Raw genomic sequence first — 24,014 nt, forward strand, 5'->3', positions numbered from 1 at the left:
ACAGTTGGGCTGAGAGGGCACAGTAGTGCTAACTAAAACTCATAAGCAGGTAAATGCTGTGGAACTAGCTTGAAGTAAAATCAGTAGAACGCAAGAATTTTAGCTCGCAGATAATGTACCTAACTAGCTGCTGTGCCGTTTGCTGGCGCTGTTATGAGCAGGAACCTGTTGCGAGCCGGAGATCATGTATATGGGCGGTGGTAACTGCATTTGGGTGCCTGTAAAGCGCCTGTCCCCGCATTGTCCTGTCGCTGTCGTGCGAAAATGGTGGGAGGCTTCACTGAGGCAAGGTTGAGTGTTTATACCGCCTGCTGTAAAGGGCCATTATGAGGGGCCATGTTGCACTCCTTGAAATTCGGGTGGAGCTAGTGTGGCTTCATAAAGACAACCTTGCTCAGTTTGGAAGAACTAGCCTTTGGTAACTTACTCAGCCGAATTCCATTCATGAAAGACATTTTTTTAAATCAGAAGAATGAAAAAATATTGAGAAACTTCGAAATTTAGTGCTACACAACGTTAGCAGTGACACAGTAGTGGCAGCAGTGATGCAGTAGCGAGCGACAATAAAAACATAGAGATCAGTGTATTAACTGCACATCAGCATTCAGGTGTAGTACGATCAAATCGGAGGCCCCACTGAAATTGCTCAATCATGTTTCATGGCAGTGGCTTTGTTCAGCAGCCGCCAATCGCAAGAACAAGATGCTGTGACATTATAGAGACATCACCAGAAAGTGGCTGGAGAGTTCCCACTGCTTAATCTGTTTTCTTTAATATCTAGATTATTTGTTTGGAGTTTGCAATAAAATTGGTATCATTGTTATTGAGACAAAGTAGTCTTTTTAATAAACATAACTTGTATTTTGTCTTCATGGCCCCTTACAAGTTTGGTTCAGTCAAAAGGTTGCCTTGTTGGAATAGCATTCATATCACATGTAATGTGAACTTCGCTCAAATAAGTTATATAATTAGGATAACAGAGAATAAGCATGGGACTCACCAGCTACTTTTTGCACTAGACATGATGCATTAGGGCCCACTTGTGCAATTTCCTGAGGCCGACAAAATCAAACTCATATTAAGCAGAGTTTATAGTCTTGCAAAATGAGCTTTTTGCATTTGAAATTCAGTGCATATTCTTCTTATATAGTAGGGAACATCGTAGGGTAAACAGTAGAAGTTCCGTGCACAAACATGTAAACGTGTACACCATTGCATACGGAACTACCACTGGCTGACACTGTGTACTTCATCACTGTAAAGGCGATTTTTGGGCGCGGGGCATGTCTGACAGTGAACTTCGCTGCACAAATGTTATTTTTGCAGCTCCAACAAAAATACTGTCTGCTGAGTCTTCTTTTACTAGTTGCAACTCTTTTTCACGGCGCTTTCATGCTATAGGTTAACTCTTTCGTTACCGCAGGAAATTGGCTGATTTTTAGGGGTTTAAGAAAACATTTTTTTTGGCTGAACCTACTGATTAGACACTAGTAATTGTAGCTACATAAAATGCAGATGATTTAATGTCCTTTCCAACAACACCAGTTTCTAAAATGTTTTCATACATCATATGGTCTCCTCTATTTGGCTACACTTTCTGCACCAGTTGAGGTGGTGCAGCACTCGCGCACTCGATTTGCCAGTGCAGCTAGCACCACCTGCACTTCGGCCCTTGATTTTATGCTGTGCTGCCCGAGTAAACTGAGTAGAAACAACAGCGTTTCCCGTTTTAGACGAGAATGGTCGTGACTTGCAACAAGATAGTGCATTTGTGTATGAAACACAAGGTGAGTGCAGGGTGACGCCATTTCGGGGGGGGAAAAAAAAAAAAAAAAAAACGCGAGCGCGCAAACACGTACTGCAGCACGAACCGTTTGTGCACTTTTGCCCTCGATTTGGCCGCTGCACGGAAAGCGCTAGTGTACGGCTGCAGTTGCACTGAAAGAACTGGCGCTGCACTTGCACGACACTTTTGTGAACTAGTGCACAAAGTGCAGCCAAATCGAGAAGACCTATAGTTGCGAAAAAATGATATCAAAATCAAAATTTTTGTCAGGTTGTCGTAGAAAATGATAAAAAAAGAGTTTTTGACCACTGGCAACAAACCACTGATAGTATAAAAAATTTTCAAATACACATTTTGTAGGAAAACATTTCGGAAACACATCCCTAGAAAAAATGTTGCCTTGTGCATTGTCAGATATAAAGAAGAATGTTACCACGCGTGGTGCCCGTGCCATGCAGTGAAGCCCAACCTCTATTTCAAAATGCGCAATTTTGGGTGGTTCCCAAACCAAACCACCTTCTTCTTTGGTAGCAGTGATGCACAATGACCACAGCCCTTTTCCACACCCAGGTGACGCAAACAGATGCCAAAAGTCACATTTTTGTGGTAAAAAAAAAAAAAAAGAACTGATTTTGAAATTCTGAGCTAACCCCAAATAGCTTTACTTGTTCCAGAAACTATGAAAACGGGCTCCCAAGGTATCATTCCAATTAAATGATTTTGAATAGGCGGGGTGATGAAAGAGTTAGAAGCAGCAAGAGTAATCCACGACACTTTTTGTAATGTATCTCTATGAGACTTTGCGTGATGCCCCTACAGGCACCGCACATGGCTTATAATTACTTTCTGCCATCCTGTGGGTACAAAGCAAACTTTTAGTGACCCTTTGCGAGAGCAGTGTGTAAATAGCACATCTTCATTGATTTAGATGGTTTCCAAAAATGTCAGTGCACATAGGTTACAATGTTATTAAAATCGCCGTCTCAATCGCCGACACCTGCTCTGTGGTCTGCTAGTGCATGGGTTTCAAGATGCACAGGTCGGTGGTTCTATCCCAGCTGTCAGCAAACATTATGCATTCTGCACATTGTAATTTTTCGGGTGAAAGCCTTAAAGGGATTTGAACATGGGTGTCTCGGGTAGGAACTGAGTGTGTCTCTGCCGTGCTAGCTCCGCACGTGTGCAGCAGTGGAACAAGTTAGAACAGATTGTGCCGCATGACACATAAACGTGATGGCACACGAGTAAAGCAGAGACACCCCAGCCACGCACAACTACGATTCTGGAGAAGCTGTGGCCTGTGCTACCAGTTTGCCTGGTAAATTAATTCACACCAAAAGATGAAGAAACAAAAATGAAGAAAGAGACGCAAATGTGATGTAGCAGTAAAGAAGTGCTTTTTAAGTATTGCCAGGCTTTCAACTTCAAAGCATGTAAGCGGGCTTAAGTGCCGCTCTTATTTCGTTGTTGGTTTTATGACTATTAAGGTGCATTGTAAATATTTAGTCAGTTGTCATCACTGACAATTGCAGTGCATCCTAAATGTCGAAAGTAGGGCAAAGTAATGCAAATCAGTGCATTGTTTTTGCAATTACAATATTTTGATCATGGCTCTGGCTACTAAGGGATCGGTGCAGAGAAGCAACCAAGGTTTAATTCTCCCACATTAATGCTCTTGGCTTAGAGCTCATGGGAGCCGTCACGGCTCATTGCAGGTGCCGCCATCAGGTGACACGGGGAGCGGCGAGAGCGGCAAGAGCGAGTCGGGGTCAGCGGTGAGCGTGTGGCGCTCGTACTTCGTAGCCAACGAGTGGTGCGAGCTGCAGTGCCATCGCAGGGTGTCCCTGTCCGTTCAGCTGCTGGCACTGCTGCTGCTGCTCAAGGCAAGTCGCTCATGTCTTGCACAGTGTAGTTTCAGCCTGCACAGCTTCAACACACTCTCGCGCTGACTTTCACGTGGTAGTGCAGCAAATGAACCACCACCTCCAACACCCCTGCTTCTGGCGACATGCGTGGGCGTCATTCAGTTCAGTAAAAAATTTATTCAGTTTTTACAGATTGCTCAGCCAAAACAGGGCACATAGAGAAGCTAAACTTAGATTCAGTGGCCTGGCCTTTACAAATGCAAGGAATAATACAGATAAATGGTTTAATGCCAAGGGATTCAGCTCAGAGATCAGACAAGTTTCATTGGATGTGATGTTGATAAGAGTGAGCAATATATATTACGTGTGTTGTGAAGGTGAAGAATGATTTCAGCACGCACTAAGGTCCTAAGGTGCTCTAAACTAATCGCCTCATAGCTGCAGGTGTAGCTTGGATGCATACAACCCTAAAAACCTTGAATTTTTGAAAGAAAATATCTTTTTCTATCCTAAATGCCTTACCTTCATCATCATTGTTAAATTTAAGAAAAGCCAGACCATTTAATTGGTGCAAAACAACTTACAGCTGTATAACATACCCTTTTTCGTGTGTGCGCAAGATTTCACCCTTTCACGTACTGGTTGGTTGAGCAGAGTGCCTTTTCAAGTTGTTGCTGTGACTGTGTCGTTAGCAGAGAGATAAGTGACACATGCGTACGCTACATCATCTTAATTATAACAGTACCCCACCCTTCCCACAACTCATATGGTAACTGGGCGAATAACGGTACACAACATGCAGCATTCCCTTCCTCCCATGCGTGCGGTGCGTCAGAAGTGAGGGAGTGAGAGAGGTGTCTGTTTTCCTGCCAGTTGAGAAAAAGAAAAGTGGGGGAGGGGATTTTGACTTTCGAATGATAAATTTGATTTTACTAAGGCAATGTATGGCTCTCATCAGGTAGGGACAGCTGAATTGTTTCAAGATTGGGCGTTAATGCACTGAGTAAAGGGATAGCTTATGAAGTGGGTAATGGTGGAAGATTCCAGGAAAATTTGGGTGAAGCGGGAGTCCTCGGCTGTTAAATACCGCTACTAGATGAAAGGAGTGGCCGTGCATTAAATGTTGCCTACACTAGAGCGAGATAGAATCGATATTCTAGTTCACTCTGCCTACATGACTGTTCTTGCTTTTCCCTTCCATCACTGGTTGAGACAGTGAATGAATGGATGCATAATACAGTTCACTGCCATTCTACAATGCCAGCCTGTTACACCTGAATGAAAACGTAACTTTGTAGTAGGCATTTTTCTACCCTTATGGCATTAGGCCGATGTCCCAAACCTTGATCAATCACCATTTGGAGTACTGCAATATGTTTAAGTGGAGAAGCAGGAGAACAGCATACTCAGTGTCGGCACCACTGGTATTTCACATTTAGTGTAGCCATCACTGTCACCACATTCGTTCAAAAGTACTGAAAAGTACCATATTTATTCGAATATAAGGGGAGGTTTTTTTCCGAAATCCATAGTCTCAAAGTCATACCTCACCTTATACTCGAAGCTCAGTACATTTATATATGGCGATTTTTTTGTCTCTCCAAACTGCACCCTCGCCTTATAAACGAATAAATATGGTAGGCAAGTTGTTGCCCTAGAGCGCGGGTTCGATCCTGGCTGCAGTGACCGCTTTTCAGATGGAGGCAAAAAGTGAAAACGCCCGGTGCCAAGATTTCAGCGCTGGTTAAAGATCCCCACGTCGTCAAAATTAATCCAGAGCGCTCCACTACGGCGTGCCTAATAGCCAAGGTATAGCTTTGGCACGTTAAATACCACAATCAGGCTAGTTGGTATCGACTCATGACTGGCGACAGCCTGCAGAAGATGAAGCTCACAAAGAGAAATCTAAGATTAGCTACAAGGGCTGAATTGCTATGCACAAAACTAAAGTATTGTTCATGTGTGGTACGTAGAGTCACTAACTGCCTGTTATTTTCCATGGGTTTTCTGTTGTTGTTGTGGTTATTTATTGTAGCAACATCAAGATTTTCTCGGTATGCCACTAATTGGATTGGTCTGTTTAAGTACACAAGATTGATGTTGTTACAGAGATGATAGTTTAATGAGAGGATTAACTTTTTTTTCCCGCTTTGGCCTGGGGTACGTATCAGTCGCCCTCCCTGTGTTCACCCCTTGTAGCCTGTCATGTGCTAGTTGCAAGCATGGAGGAAAGAAATGGTTGCAAGTATCACAGCTGGCCCATGCGAATTACACTGCCCATGCAAATACTACGCCAGAATCCTATGTTTGCGGAGGTGCAGTGTTTGCAGATGGCCACTTTTTTCTCGTTTAAAATAGCTGTTGTTATGGCACACACACCACCGCTGGGCTGTTCTAACTCCTTCGAATTCGCTCTTTTTTTTTCTCATTTTATCTATTTTTATAGCCAGTATGGTGGCGCATGCACCAACAAAGGTTACTGGCCCCTGCAAAACCTAATCATGCTTGCCTGCAGTAACAGGTGCCCTTGCAATTCTTATTGATGCTTTTTAAAGTACGTCTATGCTTGCAGTAGTGCCACTAAAAATGGCCAGACTTTTTTTTTTTGTGTGGCGGGTCTTACTCTGGGAAAATCTTTGCGTGTTCCTAAAAGGTGATGAAACGGATGACAACAAAGCATTCACATGGACTTTGGTACAGGTTTCCAAAAACCAATGCAACAGGTCTTGCAGCCACCCAGACGGTAATCCCACGCATCCCCTTAACGTATCGAGAAGGGCCATGTAGGTTGCCATGGGCAGCTGTTGCTGTCATTAGGTTACTAAGTTACTGCAGCAAGTTGCCATTATGCTGCAGGGTATTTTTTCATTATTGAATACTTGGTAGGAGCTGTCCCTGTGGTTTTTTTTTTTCTCTTGTGGTGATTGAAGTTATTATTGTCATCATAATCATCCCCTTCTCAGTTTAGCAGCATTAGTAGGTGATACTACTTGTTTTACATACGCTTCATTGTACACACATTTTTGAGATGCTTTCCGAATTTTGGGGCATTTTGAGCCTAACCTAATGGCGTGGAAAGAACTGCAGGAATAGCACATTGGTGACAGTTTTATTTCATACCATTCCGTTGCTCTTCTTTATTGCTTGAGACTGTCTTGTGTGGTCTCTGAGGAGAGCGCATTGACAAATCCATTAATTTAGCTAGACCTTCAAGAACTATGGACGATCATGTGCCTTTAATTTGCTAATATTTGCTTTCAGGGACTGGGGCTTGAATATGTGGCCCTTGCTAGCCCAGAGAGTTACTACTCAAGGAGCTTGAAGAATGCCAATGTCCCATTTAGTGCAGCCTGTCGCTTTGCCCTCGGCGCATCTCTCTATTTGCTCATTGCACTCCTCCAGGTTGGTTCCCGCATTTTGCGGGTTATTCCCTAGTGGCTGTTTCGTTGTATCAGCGTTACTCTTTAAAAATAGACTTTGATTTGCCACTGTCACCTGTAAGGTGGTTTGGCTGTGGGAACGCAAAATAATTGTGTTTGTGTTATAGTCAAAGTTAAAGATACCTACGCTCCTAAAAAACAGCTTGCTTCATTTTCCAATATCGAAGTGCCTGACTTATGTACTAGCGCACAGGCTCTGGTTTGCTTTTGTACCACAGGGCATTAGAACCTTGATGATATTCTTTGGTGTCTTTCTGCTTATCTATCGAATTGGAAAGCACCATCTTAGATGTCCGTTTGTTCATCTCCTTTCCAGGTAGTTCTGCAAAAGTTTGTGTACGAGCGCTTCTACGAGGACAAGCTTCAGCACTTCATTGACCTTTGTTCTGTCAGCAATGTATGCACATTACATCAGATATTTTACTCTCAATTAAAAGATAGCTAGCATAGACTTGTAAAAGACTGCACCACAGTTTTTGAATCTTGTATTATAGGTGTATATTCTCGTTTGTATATTAGGCCCTCATGTAAACGAGCTCATAAAGGGAGATGCCAAATAGAAATATTTTATAAAGGAATGTCTTATGCATAAATAATGTATGCTGTGTGCTTTGCTTTTGTAACGTAGGCACTGTTCGATGCAGGGCAAGTTTAGGTCTGATGAGTTGTGTTTGGTGTAACATGATATGTACAAACCCTGACTGTTTGGTGTTAAGGTAGTACTAAATCTTGAGCACTAATTCAGATGTAGCCAATGGTGCAGATTTCCTAACTCATGTGGCAGTTTTCCAGCAGCTTTATTATCAGTGTATGGTTGATGGGGCAGAAAACACTACGGTGATGTTCTCGACTGCACTATAATAGGTGGTCTCGTTCTGTAAAAAAAGGGCCTTTGCTATCACGAAAGTCTTGCTGACACTTTGCATTCGTAAGTTTTGTTGTGAAGTCATGACAAGTCATGAAGACCTTCCTGATATTTTCATTTGTAGGCTCCTGTGAATAGCCTTCTGGTTACCCAAAATGACGCAAAGCTCAGGGAACCTCAGAAATGCTGCGTGCTCTTAGTGTGCCAAGAGCAGACCTTCAGAGCATAGAGTTTCATACTAATATATACTAGAGGGAAATCTGGCGCTGCAGTCGCGGGCCGTCGTGGGCACCGCCTTTGCAGTTAACGACGTTCGTCGCCTACTTGTCTTGGCTAGCCATATGGCTTCTTTTCGTCTTGGAGCCAAAATCAACAAAAAAAAAGGCAACATCGTTTTCTTGTTCATCTTGCATGAAGCTTCTCAATAATCCCTGAGTAGTAAATCTTTATGGAGCTTCAATTTATAATACCAAAACAATTTTGATTAATCTTCTCCAGTAATATTGTTGCTTTTTCGCAGCCAGAGGCAACTTTCTAGCCTGTTCATGAGCCATGCCAAATACAAGTGGAACGTGCCTGCCCGATACATGACGGAACACTCACTGAAGCGCGGTTCCCCTTGACAGTGGCGCCAGATTTCCCTCTAGTGTATATTAGTATAAAACTCTATGCTCCATAGGCAGTTGAGCTATTGCGACTCGAGTGTCTTGAAAATGTTAGAAGGAATGAGCTGTCCACATCAGAAAATTGAGCCTTATTCTCAGATCATAGCACTCTCCATCACCTCAGTGCTAGACACTGACTGCTGTATTTGTTCACCTAAACGACATTGGTGTTACTGAAATTATTTAGAAGCAGTCATTTATCTATTGCGTTGTGCCGGCTCTTTGCACGGTGCCACTGACATGAAAAAAAAAAAAAAAATCAGTTTGTTTGTAGCTTGTTCGGTTGATTCTGTATTGTTTATGTGCCTGCCCCTCTCAAATGTATTTTACTCCGAGAGTACGGTAATTTACTGTCAATAAATTCTAAGTTTTTTGCTGTTCCTAGTGTCTTTTGTGCCTGTTTTTCTTTCAGCAGAGCTGGTCGGTGTGTAGGCTTGCACATGGTGGCAGACCTCTCTGTGTGTTTCTTCAAGTGAAGAGCTTCTTTTATGTTTAGTTATTGCCATAGCAAGCTATTTGAACCTTTTTGCATGGATTTTTTCTCACGTGTTTTATCTCTGCAGATCAGCGTTGTCATATTCGTTCAGCCCAAGTTCGGGTACTACATCCATGGAAGATCAGCACAGGGCCACGCTGACGTTTCCATGAGAGAAATGCACGAATTGCTCCGCAGAGAAGAGGTACGGGCAGGAGTAATTCCAAGCAGCCCACTGTAAATTGTATCAAGAAGAGAATTTTTTTCCTGAAGCAGGCCTACCACTTTTCTGATCTAACACCTCTTCTTTGATAAAAGCAGTGAAATCAGCATGATGCTTTTGCATGCAAGTGGATTCTTATGTTTTGGGACAAATCATCCTGTCCACAGTTGAATGAAATCCTGACTTTACTTGTTTTATTTTGCTTGAGCCAAATTAAGTTCACTGTGTCAAGTTCATGTTGCTCTTCAAACCTGGCTGTGGTAGAATTTTTACCACAAACTGTTGTCACTAAAATTCTGAGGCAATGGCTGTGTGGGGCTCAATTCAGTGAGTGATGCTGTTAGAATGCAGGTCAAGGTGATGCTTATTGATTTCTTATGAAAACAGCTTTATAATGACCAAAGAAGACCTTAACGCATCGGGGGTCCATGGTCACTGTGGCTGAGGACAGTTGAAGTAGACAGTCACGGTCTCTTCTAATGTTTCACATCCACACTACTGAAATCACATTGCAAAGTGCATTCCCATGTATGTTTTCTGTGTTTCGCTGGCATTGAATTCTCCACGCATCAGATGGCCGCTGTAAAACGCTTCAACGTCTCCTATTCACAGCTATCACTGTAACTCAAGTGCACCTCTCAACGCAGGTTGTGAAGAATCAGCACGGCAGTTTCCTCTCTCACTCCCTCAGTTGTGATAAAATACATTGTATACTCTGCTTTGCATTGTGGGTCTCAGTACAAATCGAACATTCTTCTAATGTACTTTGTACGATCTAGAAACATTTTGTTCGTAGCTTAGGGCTATACTGGCAATGCATTCAGTATTTTTTTTTAAAATAACGGCCTTACATTTATTCTTCAGGAGGATCTCTGTGGCCATCGTGGACTTCTCCCTGACACAGAGCAGCAGACTTTTCAAATGACACTGCCAAGTCATATTTACGAGCAATACTGCCGTATGCGGAGACCTCTTTCTACGGTATGTCAGGAACTGCCTCTTTGCATTAAAGATTTTGTTATAATTAAATGATAGAAATATACTAGTATAGATCGACAGAACCTCTCATGACTTCTGTCATTTTTGGGATTCAAGAGCACTTTTTTTTCTGTTTTCATGGTTTAGTACACACAGGCACCGGAGCGGATGCAAACAGGTAACAGCTCAGATTTTTTCTGTAAAACAGTGGCGTACCAAGCCATTTCACTTTTGTCAAGCCGCTGGCTCCTCTAGCTGGCTGAAGGCTGACTGCTTTTTTTGCTTGTTTTTTTAATCCTTTTAACAGATGGTCACCTTTCAAGAGTGAACATTGAAACTATTGTCAACACTTACAACGTTGTAACGAAATTTTTATCTGCATTTCTTGACCACGTAAGTGTTTTGGTCCTTGAGTGAATTCTTTGCAGAACTCTCAAGATGGCGGAAGCCACTTGTTTTATCCAGGAGCTATTACAGTAGCATCAGGCGGGATGTGTGAGCAAGCACCAGGCGGGATGTGGACGACACAAGGACTTTGTGTCTGCGGAGCTTGTTAGTGTTTGGCCCAACATCCCACTATGAGGCCATACCATTTTGTTTCAATTTTTACTGTTCAGAAACAGCTCCCGTGTGGCATCTTGGTAACAGTATCACATTTAATGATTCCAACACCTGCGCTAGGCTTTCTTTGGTTACGCAAATGTAGCTAGCCATAAATGTACCTAGCCACACTTTTATATCGCTTTGTGAGGATGCAGGTTCAAAAAAATTTGGCTGATGATTATGATACTCCATAATGCGAAATTTGAGCATAGCGCGAACTGCAGGGTCTGCTCGGTGCATAGCTGCTGCAGCGGTGGCGCACACCTCTGAATGCTTGCGCAGCTCAGTTAGCTGTAGGGTTGCCACCTTTCCCCGAAAAAAAACCCCGGCCCTTCGGGGTTGGGGAGGGAGGGGCATTGTACTATATATGTAGAATGTTTAATTTGTGTTGAAAAAAAGACGCCCTATTTTTGACATGCAGAGCCATCTATTGTAGCATTTTCTTAGAGATAAATCAACGTAATATTTGTACTGAAAGGGATTGAGAGCTTGGTTATCGCTCTGTATGTGTTTTACTGAAAAGTAACCACAAGTGCTGGCCGCGGCGGCAGCATTTCGTTGTTTTGTTCCTCCCTTAGTTCCCCCTCCATCGCAAGAAGCGTGCTCGCCCGTGTATTTTCTCTGCTCGCATGTCTTCGCGCAGCTTGTCGGCGCATATTTATAGTCTTAGTTGTTGAATTGACGCTTATAAAACGCGAAAACGGACATAAGCACGGCACAAGGGCCAAAAAACTGGCCATTGACGGCCGGTTTTAAGTATGGACCGGCAACCGGCCGGCTGTTTAAAAAACCGGTCGAGCTGGTCCAAAACCGGGCAGGTGGCAACCCTATTTAACTGCAGTTGCAGACAAAGTTATTGCATCATTGGCGGCCGCACCACAGTGCATGCTACTGTGGTGTTATCTCGTTGTGCGTCACCACTGCGGAGCACATCTCGGAAGGTGGACTCGGCATGCTGCCTTCCCCTTCACACTTTCACCATACCGGGTGCGCGAGGTATTTGAGGGCGCTATTACTTATCGCCATAGACACCAGCAGGCTCATCATATATATTTAGGCGTACGGCTTCTGATTCGTCAACCCCTTATGCTTCATACTGTGCTGTTTGTTCAGAGATGGAAGTGTACAAGTTGAAGCAGGAAATAAAACGCCATGCAGTCCTCGTCGCCCTGGCCACGCACCACAGCGACTTGGAAATTGCTACCTTTCTGAAAGGAGCGAAGTCTTTCGTTTACAAAGTGCGGACGGAGGTGGTGTATTGTGGCAGTGACGTGGCATGTGTAGCAAAAAGGAAAAAAGCACAGTCAGGGTCAGACGTCGTCAGAACCCCTTTTAATTTCTCCGGCGGTGGCATTATCCGTTGTCCACAATGAGGGTGAAGGCGAGCTGGCACACTTTTTTGCAGGAATCCGCGTTAATGCTGCCAGTTACGTGGATGTGCTTGCTACCGTTGTAAAGCTATGGACAGAGAGTATTTCGAAAGAAAGATCATATGTCTTTCAGCAAGATTCGGCTCCTGCCCACACCGCCTGCATCACCCAATATTGCCCAGCTGACAACGTCTGCGACCCCGTCACTACAAACTTGTGGCCTCCTAGCTCTCCAGATTTAAATCCTCTTTACTACTATGTCTGGGGCATCGTTGAGAGAGAGGCCAACAAAGGACCGCATAATACAAAATACTGTCTGAGGGCCGCCATTTCTAACTTAATGCATGGAGCTGTTTGCAAAGCCCAATCGAATCACTTATTGCTGCCGATGGCGGATTCATGGAGTAGTTATGGATTTAAACCATAACAGAAGTACTTCGCAAAGTATGGTGAAAATATGTCCGGTTTTGCTGGAGACATTCTGTTGTGCCTGACGCTAGCGTTCTGTTCTCAAATACCTCGCGCACCCGGTACTTTTCTCCTCTGCTTTTCTGCTCGCTCTATATTCGGTGTCCTCTTCATTCACTCGGTTACAACGAGGCTGATGGCGACGCGAAAACACGGGAGCGGGCACTGAAGTGCTGCGCTATAAAATGCGTTAGAGAGTTAAGTGTGTTTGTACTTGTGGTCTCCACAAAACTCAAGCCTATTCCCTGTGGGGAAGGCCAGTCATCATTCGAAAAGTGAGCAGCAGTTTGCCTAAATGCTCTGAAATGGGAAGCAATGTGCTTTAAGAAGCTTGTACTGTTTTCTGTCAATATTTGTGTGTCTCCTTGCTGTGATATCATTTAGAACACCCTGCAACAGCTTGTAGTTAGATTGTAAAATTAAAGAGTACGGCCTGCAGAATGAATAGCCGTGTAGTTTAGTAACAAGGTGGTGTTGCGTATTGCTGAAATTGCATGAAATGCGCAACTAACCATTATTTCTGTATTTTAGTCACTAAAGGATGTTGACTACACTGTGAAAGATCGGACAGTATTTGAAAAACTCCTTGACATTGAATTTAACGACACTGTTGACCGTGGCTTCTTCTACAATGGTAAGTGGCTTGATGTACTCATATATCTAGTAACTATAGCTTTGAACAGCGATAATGAAGGGAACTTTTACTGTTTGCCCTCATGTTTCACTGCCCAGATAATGGCCACTCATTTGATGCCGTGATCTACCATGGGTATGAGTTTACGCTAGTCCTTTGGGATCTTCTGATGTTTTGTGTGGTCGATTTTGCATCGAGTGACTTCGTCCTGGCAGCTGCCATCACTTACGTTGTTGACAAGGTAAGCTTACAACAGGCCTTTCTTCAGTTTCTGATTCTGGGTGCCTGTCCTGGTTGATAGTAAGCAGGGTAGCCCTAATGGTATAATGTTAGCCAGTGTGCCAAACCCAGCAAAGTGCAACCCTATACTCCGTTTTATACGTAGTATGCAATGCGGCAATGCTGCAAAGGCACGGGGTGCTTTTTGTGGCGAGAAAAGTAGTGCGCAAGGCTGATAAAAGCAATGATAGTATTGCAAATACTACGAACACAATTATTGTAATTAGGATTCCATTAGTCTTATCTGTGCAGACAAAGTTTAGGTATGTTTACTGCTGCATTATTTGACAGCCTTTTGCTTTCAGTATCTGTTACAAGAACTCAGGGATGGTACCAGGTGTCCAAGCAAAGTTTGGATACTAGCGTGACTGAAATTTCAGCAGACGATGCGTACAGTTTCATCACTTCACTTTCGTCTTTCCCTTGAGTTATGTAGGCAGCACTATTTCGTCTGTGCTTATTTTCTTTCTCACCTTTATCATGGTTTTAAGAAAATCCTTATCCAAAAAAATCCTAGGCTCTGTTTCCGAACTTGCTCCTTCAAACATGTTCAATTCTGCGGTGCGGGCCTCGTACTACTGAGCCAGGGTCCGAGGTGGAGTGGGATACAGCTTGTATATTTTTTTCTGCAGACTACTTTCGTAGCTTCCATTGCATTGCATGCTAAGTATGAAATGCAGTGTGGTAGATCCTTGCATCATGTTCCATGCATTGCACCTCTACTCCAGATTCCGAAATTTTATCCAAGCTCATTTGTTTGTTGCACTTTTTTTATTGGACACTTCGAGAAGATAACTGCATTTACTCAGACAGCTGCTACTTACAACTGTTTTGTTAATTCACCATATATTGTGCAAGGATTAAAAAAAAAAGCTATAAAATGACTATAGCTTGAAAAATTTCTTGTTTTGTGTGCATTTTTTAAATTGAACATGTGTTTTGGGGTCTGTTTTCGCCCCTAAAACGTAGCGGTTTATTGCAGGCGCTCCAAGGGTGGCGGCGGTATCTCAGCAGGCGCAACTTGGTGAAAAAGGCTCTCGTCGATGAGAGGTTCTTATGGTAAATGTAGGAGACGCTTGCAATACAAAGACGCACCAGGTGCCTTGCGGTTCTGTGATGGTTTCATCACTTGTGGCCTTGCACAAGATGTTGGCTGTGTATGCATGTAAGAAGACGTCAAATCATCCCTGTTTGTAAAAAAGTGCACGAAAATACGAAATAAACAATCTATAAAGTCATCAAAGCAAACTAAATGCTGTAGAACAGTAGAGGACTTGTACACAGTCAAAAATATGGTCCACACAACCTATTAAAGTAAATCTAAAAAGTATATGCAAGAAAACACGGAAAGCTCAATTGAGCTTGCTTGGTTTTAACCGAACAGTTCAGTTCTCGATAGGTATGGCATGAAGTTGTTTGTTTATCTGCCACTCTTTGTTGACTAGGCTAGAGATGAACAAACCTTCAACATTCCAAAATATTGTCTGCTTTAGCGTCTGTCAAGGTGCAAAACTATTGCACGAAACGAGAAATGGACCCAGGGTGCAGAGTGCAGATTTGCGGGACGAGCAACTCATATCACGTGGCCTTGATGTTCGAAAGCAGGCGCCTACTGTTTTGATTTGGAGGTGGAGTGCAGGACTGGTACAGCATGCAACACCACGCTTTTAAAATTTAACGTACCCATCTTTGAAAAATGATTCCAAGCTAGATTCTTTTCCATACACTAGCGCAGGGGTTGGCAACCTGCGGCCTGCATGGAAATATTATGCAGCCCCCGGCACAACGTCACAACCCCACTCCCCTTGTCACTTCTTATCTAGCTGAAGGCTGACATTGCCATTTTAAACTCAAATCAGGTTAGACAGGAAGAAAGCAAGATCGCTTCCAGGTGGCATTGCCCCCCATCTTCACACTTAGCCAGATAACATCTTCTTCACTTCCTTTGTTTGCACTGGTTAAGAAAAAAAAGAAACTCCTTTTTCCTCACTCCGCCGCGAGTTGCCATCCCGCCCTTGCCGTGTCGGCTTCATGCAACTCGGCCCTTCACCCCGAATGCTTGCTGACCCCTGCACTAGTGCAAGGATGGTGCATCAGTTAGGCATTTTAAAGTGGTTTCAGTAATTCGTGCTGTAGCTTTATTGAGCGCAAGGTGACAAGGCCCAGTTGGCAGTTGGAAGGAAGTGATGTCGCAAGCAAGCGACAAAAATGAAAGCTCAAGTATTTGTCTGTATGTAGTTAGTAGTGTCACGAAGTATTTGCCAAAAGGGTAAAAATAGGCTAGTACACCTCACCTTTGTCCGTAAGCTTTTGCAGTAAAAATAATGTTTTTATTTTATTTACAATGCTGATGATTGTAGTTTTGCAGCATGGGCTTTTGTCAGCGTGGAACGAAGGTTCTTGCCTGTGTAGGATTTTGGAATGTTGTTGACGAACTCAAGCTTAGCATGCAAGTGCTTGTGGTAGCTTGACTGATCTGGGAAGGAAGCTTACAGGCACTTCAGAGCTGCAGTCTTGAAAAGGGGATCAATGGAGCACAAATGGCCCGCAAAGGCACTTAAAGGGGCTGTGAAAACAAAATACAAGCTTGTTTCATTTGAAAGATTCGATGTTTTACACTGCCCTCAGTACTTGTCCGGCAGCAAATGATGCTGCATTCACTGAGAAATTAAAACAATTTCAGCCAAAATTTAAATTCTCCTTCTGCATCGTGTGCTTCATGATGTCGGCAGTGATGTATCCAGGGCAGGTACCTAAAATGAATGCCAGTATATATACCTAGACATGTTTTTGCCAAAAGCAAAAACATGTGTTTTCTTAGCGTGATTACCGTCTGCCTTCATAGATGGTGCCACGATACCACTCAAGGACTGCTGTCCAGGCTGTCTGCAGGTGGTTTCTTTTTCTGACTGGACGTGTACATGGCTTATTGTTGCGGTTGATAGTAAACGTGTTGTGAAACATTGGTTATGACTTGACAGGCAGGGTCACATAAGTTGCAGTGTTGCTTACGCCAGTTAGCCAGTGTTGTGTTAGACAAGCCCAACATGCTGAATGGCTGTGCAGCTTTGGCCGGCATAGTGCGTGCAGTGCACACTAATGCTTCCATGTCTACGTGTTCGTTCGTAAATTTTATGGTTTACCCCACAATTTTTACTATATAAAGAGAATGAAGACTGTGCACTAAATTTAAGTGCAAGTAGCTCATTCTACAAGTTTATAATCCCTGTCTAATTTGTGGTGCATTTTGTTGGCCTCTGCCAGTCAGAACAAAGTACCCATAATACGTCAAAAGTTCTGTGAGGAAAAACCAATGGTGAGTTGCTTGGCTACTCTCTGTTTTCCACATTATAAAGCTTATTTGAGTGAAGTTTGTATGCATTAAAAGTGGTGTCAGTGTTATTTTAAGTAGGCAATCTTGTGAAAGAACCGAACTTGCATTTTGTGTTCATGGCAGGAGTGGTGGGTATGGGAAGGAGAGGGGTGCATGAACTCCATATTGTTGAGTGTCATTCCTCTCCTCCTGCATTCTTGTCTCCCTGTTTCCCCTAAGTTGAGCTGTAAACAGTTCTTTACGGCAAAGCGTGCAATTTTTTTACTTCTGTGCGCAACCCTCATTATTACCTTGGCTTTCCAGCATAACATCGCAGCTTCGCGAGAGAGTCAGACACACGGATGATACGGGAAATAAAAATAAGTGCCCATGCACTCTGTACAAATGGTTTATCAGAGAAGCTGTATGTTTCAGCTGATGTTTACCTGTGTATTACTTGTTTTTGTGCCCCAGCTGCAGCATCGGCACGGTGTAGGTGAGCTCGTTCTGATTCCGGCTCGTGGCGGCGCTGATCGTAACCTGCCTGCTCCTCAGGAGCACGTATGAGGCATGGCCTACTGATTTCGAAGCAAAGTATGGCCGGTGTTTGCCATTGTTACGTTGATGCTGCTCTGCCTGCATTACCACAGGCCCTGCCTGCTGTTATCGCTTGAGCTGTGCTTCATGCAGTAGCTCGCTGTGCGTGCACTCTGCTGCAAGAGAGACTCTATCACTCCCACCCCTTTCTTCTAACACCTCTCCAACCTGGTTTTTTCGCGCACGCATACGGGGCTGCGCCAGAGGAGTTTTCTGCATACGCAGAACCATCGGGTTTTCCTTTTGCATATCCATATAAAGCTTCCGTTTAAAATGTACAAGTGCTGAAACTTGGTAAGAGCAGTGCTTATATAAGATGTCGACATCTTGACATCGCCTTCCGTGGTGAAGATCACTACCACTGCTGTTTTTACTCCACTGCGCTTATCATTTATTTATAAAAAATAAATACCAAATGTGGTGGTTATCGTTACTTTAATATGAACATATAAGAGCACTGACAGCTGGACAAATATCAGAGCTGCTGCCTCCCAATCACCCAGAATGCCACCACTAAATTCGCAACGTCTCACAGAAACATAAATGACCCACTGGCTTGTGTTGCCTCCCATGCAGCACAGACAGACAAACTGGACATGAAGCACTTAGGATGAACTCGCGACGGAAGCAGGCAAAGCACATTCCACATATTTGTGTTGTTTCTGCTTGCTTCCTTCATTTTGAGTTGCGTGGTTGGAAGGCAGTGCTTATGAACCAACTCAAAGCATGACATACACGTCCAATGTACAAAATTGGACATGTATGTTATTCTTTGAGGAACTGCAAAAGCGAATTCAACCTGATCATCACCTCTTGCTTGGCTGAATCATCACCTGATCATCACCTCTTGCCTGATCATCACCTCTTGATCATCACCTCTTGAAAGGCTAAACACTTTCTGCCTTTCAACTCCACAAAGCCAATGACTTTCAGCTTTTTCTAGCTAATGACTAGTTGCCACCTTAACGTTAATAGACTTGACGCGAAGCAGACACGTAGTTAAGAAACGCAAATCCAGACCACCCGCGCTGGTTTTCACTCGGAGAGTACCACAGAAATGCCAACGGAAAGCTCGCGTCAGCATGCCGCAAGTGTGTCGATGCCAAAATACGTAACAGAGGGTTATTAGAGAGTTTTAGCTGACTGTTTTTGAATGTCCGCTCCGCTTCCAACGGCCCGCTTAGCGCGACGGGAGCGTCAGCAGTAGAAGCACTTTTAGCTGAGCGATAACCGAATCTCCATCGAAGGCGAATAATTCGCGTCACTGCTCGTGCTTTCTGCGTGTGTAAACCAAAACTTCATACAAAGGAAATATAAGAATTTATATTTTATAGTCACTCAAATACAGCAAAATGCCGTGTTTATTGCCTTCTTTCAGCTTTAGTCGCTGACATGATATCAGAGTCCTAAAAATATTAAAAAAAAATTCAGGGAAGCTTGCACTCACGCGCAAGACCTAAATGGCGAAGCTTAATGATCACATGTACAAAGTTGAGTTTTAGTATCGTTTTGGTGTCGCGGTTGGCATCGGCGGCACGAAATTTCAATGACCTTATGTTGAGAAAGGCCAGAGTGAGCTCGTCGTTTTGGTAGACGTTTTCGTATACGCCCAGAGTTCCTGTATATAGCTTCCCTAGGGGAGCAGAGTTGCGCGTCCATCCGCCATCTTGAGTTCCAGGTCGTGCAGGAAAGCCACCCTTCTCGCATGTAGGCCGCCCCGCAAGCGGCAGCTGCGAGGAGTGGCGAGGAGCGGCTGGACAAAAACTGGCGCACGATTCTCAGGTGCTTATCAGATGAGCTGCCGCCGCCATAGAGTTTCTTACAGTATACTTACTAAGAAACTCTATGGCCGCCGCTTCCACAACCACCGATGCTCAGTCGAGCAGAACTGACTGAATACGAGGTGTTGTGCGCAGCACTGAAAGCAGGCTTTCCTGTCGAACTCGAACCCGCGGTATGTGGCAATCAGACGCGCAACCCTTCCTCTACGCGATAAGACCGTTACATCGGGCGAGGGGGAAACGTACTCTCACACTCAGCGGTCGCGGAGCGTGGGCCGCCTTTCCCCCTCTCTGGAGTGTGCGCGCCCATGGTGCGCGCCGATCACGGCGGGCCTGGCGCGGCTGCTCCTTTGCCTTGACTACGCTTCGTCGGCATCGCGCCTGCGGTTTTACCACTAATTTACGCATTATTTTAATTAAATGTTGCTAATAAATGAGCCAGACTAGCAGCTTGTGAGTTGCGCACTTTAAAGCACACAATATTTTGGGCAATTTTGTTCTGAGCTCTTTCTGTGCACTCCTACCTTGGAATAGTGGAGGAAAATTCTACATTCTTTCCAAACTAAAATGGGTCACTGAAACTTACCTGTGCCGCAGATGGTATTAGTTCCATCTCCACCGTTGCTGCGGTAACATTGCGTCACACCCGGCTCCAAGTATTACGTGGGCTGGCGTTAGCGATTTCCACAGTGACTACTACCTCCCTAGGTTGTCCCTTTCCCCAGCCAATCTGAGCGGAAGGGGGGAGGGGGCTACTGAAAGGGATTCCACCTCCCTTCTTCCCCCATCCCCGACTCGGGCAGAATAAAGTTGTTCACTCGCTCTTTTCAGCCAAGAGTTCAGTCTATTACCCAAATGTGATGTCTCTTTGTCAGCAACATCAAACCTAGATAAAAGCAACGCAAAAGCGGACGCTTGTCTGGTTGCCCAACGGCGGACGCTCTCCAGGAGCTGTGTTGTTCATTTTATTTATGTTGTACATTAGTTGCACGGTTAAATTGTGCTGCCGAGCACCTTGAAAGTCTAAAGAGAGGAAGTTTTGTTTATAGTTGGCTATGTAATATGCCAAATACTTACTAAGTTCACCCAAAACTACCTGTACTAAACCTTGAAGGGTATGAAACCTTGAAGGGTATGAAACCAGAAGTCTTACACTGACGTCGACACGCGCTTCTGCTTGTTGCCCATGGACGCCGAGCGTATAACGGTTAGACCGTTTTAATAAACATCAGTTTTTGCAGTAAAGCGATCAAAATACCCGCTTTACGTGATCCCTGACACACACACGTAAACAAAAAAATTGTGACGAAGTATTGCAAACATATGTTCGACACGGTTTACCCACCATAGACGGCAAGGGCACGCTACCTCGAAGCGAATTTCAGCTCCACCGCGGCCCCAAAAGCCGCCAATTTAAGTGAGATCGCTTAAACTGGTCCTATGCAACAACTTTCAAATTTAAAGTACATTACGGAAAAGAACGTACAACGCTCTACAACCAAAAAGTCACTGAGCCGCCGCTGGCGCCCATGCGCCGTGGAGCAAACGTCCAAGCCAGCGAATCGGCCGGCTACCAGAGGGCGCTGCGCACGCAAGAGACCCAGCCCACGAAGGTGTGGGAATATGACGAGGTTGTGAGTTAATATACAAAGTAAGGAAACAAAACCGCTGGAGGGGTAAAAGATCACCACGAAGCTGGTGGGACAAGGAAATTAAACTGGCTATTGAAGAGCGACAACGGGCTTCTAGATTGCACAGAAAGGCAAAACAAATGGGATATCAGGATGAAGAGGTGCAGTTACGGTGGAGCCGGTACCGAGAAAAGAAATTTGTGGTGCAAAAACTAGTACAAGCAAAGATTAAAACTGCGAGTGAGAAATGGGTATCAGGTATACGTAAGAAGGATAAGAGCGCCCCTCAAAAATTCTGGAATCATTTAAAAGCATTGGGAACGACGATTAAAGAGGTGCAGACTCAGATACAGGACGGGGACGGTAACGTTCTCCTGGGGGACAGCGCATTAAAATACCTACATGGAGTCAGCAAATACTTTCGGTCAAACACGCGAGATATCGGCTACCCGGACACGTGGTCAATAGAAGAGCGATAGAAAAAAAATTTAATATCGAATTTTTGGACTGGAAAAAGGCAGAACACTGTTCCCATAAGTACGGCAACAGGACCGGATGGTATCCCAATAGAGATTATCAACCATTTGGGACCAGCGGGAAAGAGCGCGCTATAAAATCCGAGAGCATTCCCACGCAATGGCGCGAAAGCAGAATGAGGTTGATCTATAAAGGCAAGGGAGAGAAGGACAAGGCGAGCTCTTACAGGCCGATTACAGTCACGTCAGTGCTCTATAGATTAGCTATGCAAGCCATCAAAGTCGAGTTGTTGAAGTGGGTGGAAAGTAACGGTATTTTAGGGGAACTGCAAAATGGATTTAGGCAGGGTCGACGCTTAGAAGACAATATTTTCGTAATAACCCAGACCATCGAAATTTCGGCAGCACAGGGCAGACCAACATGGCTACTGTTTCTGGACATAAAGGGAGCCTATGACAACGTAGATAGGGGATTGCTGTGGCATATACTGGAAGAAGAGGGGATTGGGTCAGAATTTGTGGGGCTGCTAAGGGCAATATATGAGGATAACAAGGCGCATATTACATGTAAGGGCGTACAGGCACAGAGCCCGTGTACATTCGAAGAAGTTTAAAACAGGGGTGCCCCCTTTCGCCATTGCTGTTCACACTTTACATTAGAGGCCATTGCTGTTCACACTTTACATTAGAGGAATGGAAAGACGATTAGAGGAGAGTGGATTAGGCTTTGACTTGTCGTACCGAAGCAATTGAGAGTTGGTGGAGCAACGGATTCTGGGATTGATGTACGCGGACGATATAGTGTTGCTGGCAGATAATGCGGAAGACCTTCAAAAACTGGCCGACATTTGGGGTGATGAGGCAACGTACCTAGGCCTACATTTTAACCCACAGAAATCTGGAGTCATGGTGTTCAACGAGGAAGCTCATACAGCACCAATAAGAATTCAACAGGAAGCCATACCATTAGTAAATAAGTACAAATACTTGGGGATCTGGCTTAATGAAGGAAAAGGCTACCTGAATGCCCATGAAGAACACTTCAAACTAAAAGGGAGACGAAATGCAGCAGTAATGAAACATAAAGCACTTTGGGGATACAATAAGTACGAGGTAGTGCGAGGCATCTGGAAAGCGGTAATGGTGCCGGCGCTCACGTTCTCTAATGCCGTATTATGCTTAAAGTCTTATATCCTGTCGGGACTGGAGGTTAACCAAAAGGCAGTCGGCAGATTAGCACTGGGAGCTCACAGTAAGACTACAAATGAGGCGGTACAAGGCTATATGGGTTGGGCTTCATTTGAGGCGAGGGAAGCGCAAAGTAAGATACGTTTTGAGGAGCGGCTTAGACATTTAGATGAGAAGAACTGGGCAGCCAGAGTACACAGGTACGTGTACGTTAAAAGTGTGGACAACCAATGGCGGAAGAGGACGCGAAAGCTGGCGACTAAATATACCTTGACCGCGGCAAATAAACAAGGGGGAGGGGGGCAGTTAAAAAGCAAGTGAAGGAAACAGAGACACTCATGTGGAAAGAGAGGATGGAGAAGAAGGGATCGCTGGGAATCTACAAAGCAAGCAAAAAAGAGATCCGGAAAGAGAACTTTTATGACAACAATAAAGGTAGTGCGTTGCTCTTTGAGGCGCGGGCTGGCTGCTTGAGAACTCGAACTTACATGAGCAAATATTCGTCACAGGATGAGACATGTGTTGTATGTGGCAGGGATAAAGAAACAATCGACCACATAGTAATAGGATGCCAAAAGATTCAGCCGGATAGAATTGGGGGGAAAGTCCTACTTCCTCAGGCACTGGGATTCGCAATGGATGGAAGCATTAACTGGTCAGGAGTAGGTATTACTAAGCAGGGGCTAGAGTATTGGTGGAAAAAGCAGGGAAGTCGATAAAATAACATCCCAGCCAGGGGTAGCGGCAGGGCAGAATTAAAAAGAAATCCGTGTTGAGGGACTAAATTTAAATTCAAACTACTAAGATAGGCTAGATGGCGCACGCCGCCACCCGATTCAAAGGGGAGGCCTTTAATCATCATCATCATAATCATCATCGTGACTACGCAGTGGGCTGTGTTGTCGCCAACCCACCCAGAGGGCACCACTCTATCGCAAGCGTTGGGACTCGAGACCTGCGACAGCGACACCAGATCCACGTTGGTGACGACGTCGCAGGAGAGACTGCGCCAGTAGTGGTGGCCATAGGTCGGCAAAACAGAAAGAACTCACTCAAACTCAATCACAATTTTTTTCATTCACGCTGTACTCAATCAAACTCACACTCAAAAAGTTCGTCTGTTCACAAAATCACTCGTACTCGCTCATCAAATACTCATTTCTAATCGTACTCACTTGTACTCAAACTCATTTGTCCTCACGAGTATTCGTACTCAATCTGTACTCATGAGTACTCACTCTGTACTCATGAGTAATACTCATGAGTACTACTCATTCTGCATTCCTGAGTACTCAATCTGTACTCATGAGTACTCAATTTGTATTACTCACGAATAATAAACTTATCTGCACTGTTAGCTAGGTCGTACCTCGAATG

General features: G+C 44.3%; 1 protein-coding gene across 2 annotated transcripts in view; it reads left to right on the forward strand.

Annotated features, from left to right (window-relative positions):
* Positions 1-23,654, forward strand: part of LOC144155357 (meckelin) — a 62,772-nt gene extending 39,118 nt beyond the window's left edge. For both annotated transcript variants that reach the window (XM_077686729.1, XM_077686730.1), the window contains 10 exons: positions 3,502-3,669; positions 6,913-7,053; positions 7,408-7,488; positions 9,185-9,301; positions 10,184-10,300; positions 10,445-10,475; positions 10,605-10,690; positions 13,270-13,372; positions 13,471-13,613; positions 14,634-23,654. In XM_077686729.1, the coding sequence (XP_077542855.1) occupies positions 3,502-3,669; positions 6,913-7,053; positions 7,408-7,488; positions 9,185-9,301; positions 10,184-10,300; positions 10,445-10,475; positions 10,605-10,690; positions 13,270-13,372; positions 13,471-13,613; positions 14,634-14,714 (1,068 nt within the window). In that variant the 3' untranslated portion in view covers positions 14,715-23,654. The remainder of the gene's footprint in view (positions 1-3,501; positions 3,670-6,912; positions 7,054-7,407; positions 7,489-9,184; positions 9,302-10,183; positions 10,301-10,444; positions 10,476-10,604; positions 10,691-13,269; positions 13,373-13,470; positions 13,614-14,633) is intronic.
* The last annotated feature ends 360 nt before the right edge of the window (positions 23,655-24,014 follow it).

Source organism: Haemaphysalis longicornis, unplaced genomic scaffold (genome assembly GCF_048455015.1).
Source record: "Haemaphysalis longicornis isolate Haplotype H1 unplaced genomic scaffold, Haemaphysalis longicornis Haplotype H1 scaffold_1, whole genome shotgun sequence".
Classification (NCBI taxonomy): Eukaryota; Metazoa; Arthropoda; class Arachnida; order Ixodida; family Ixodidae; genus Haemaphysalis; species Haemaphysalis longicornis.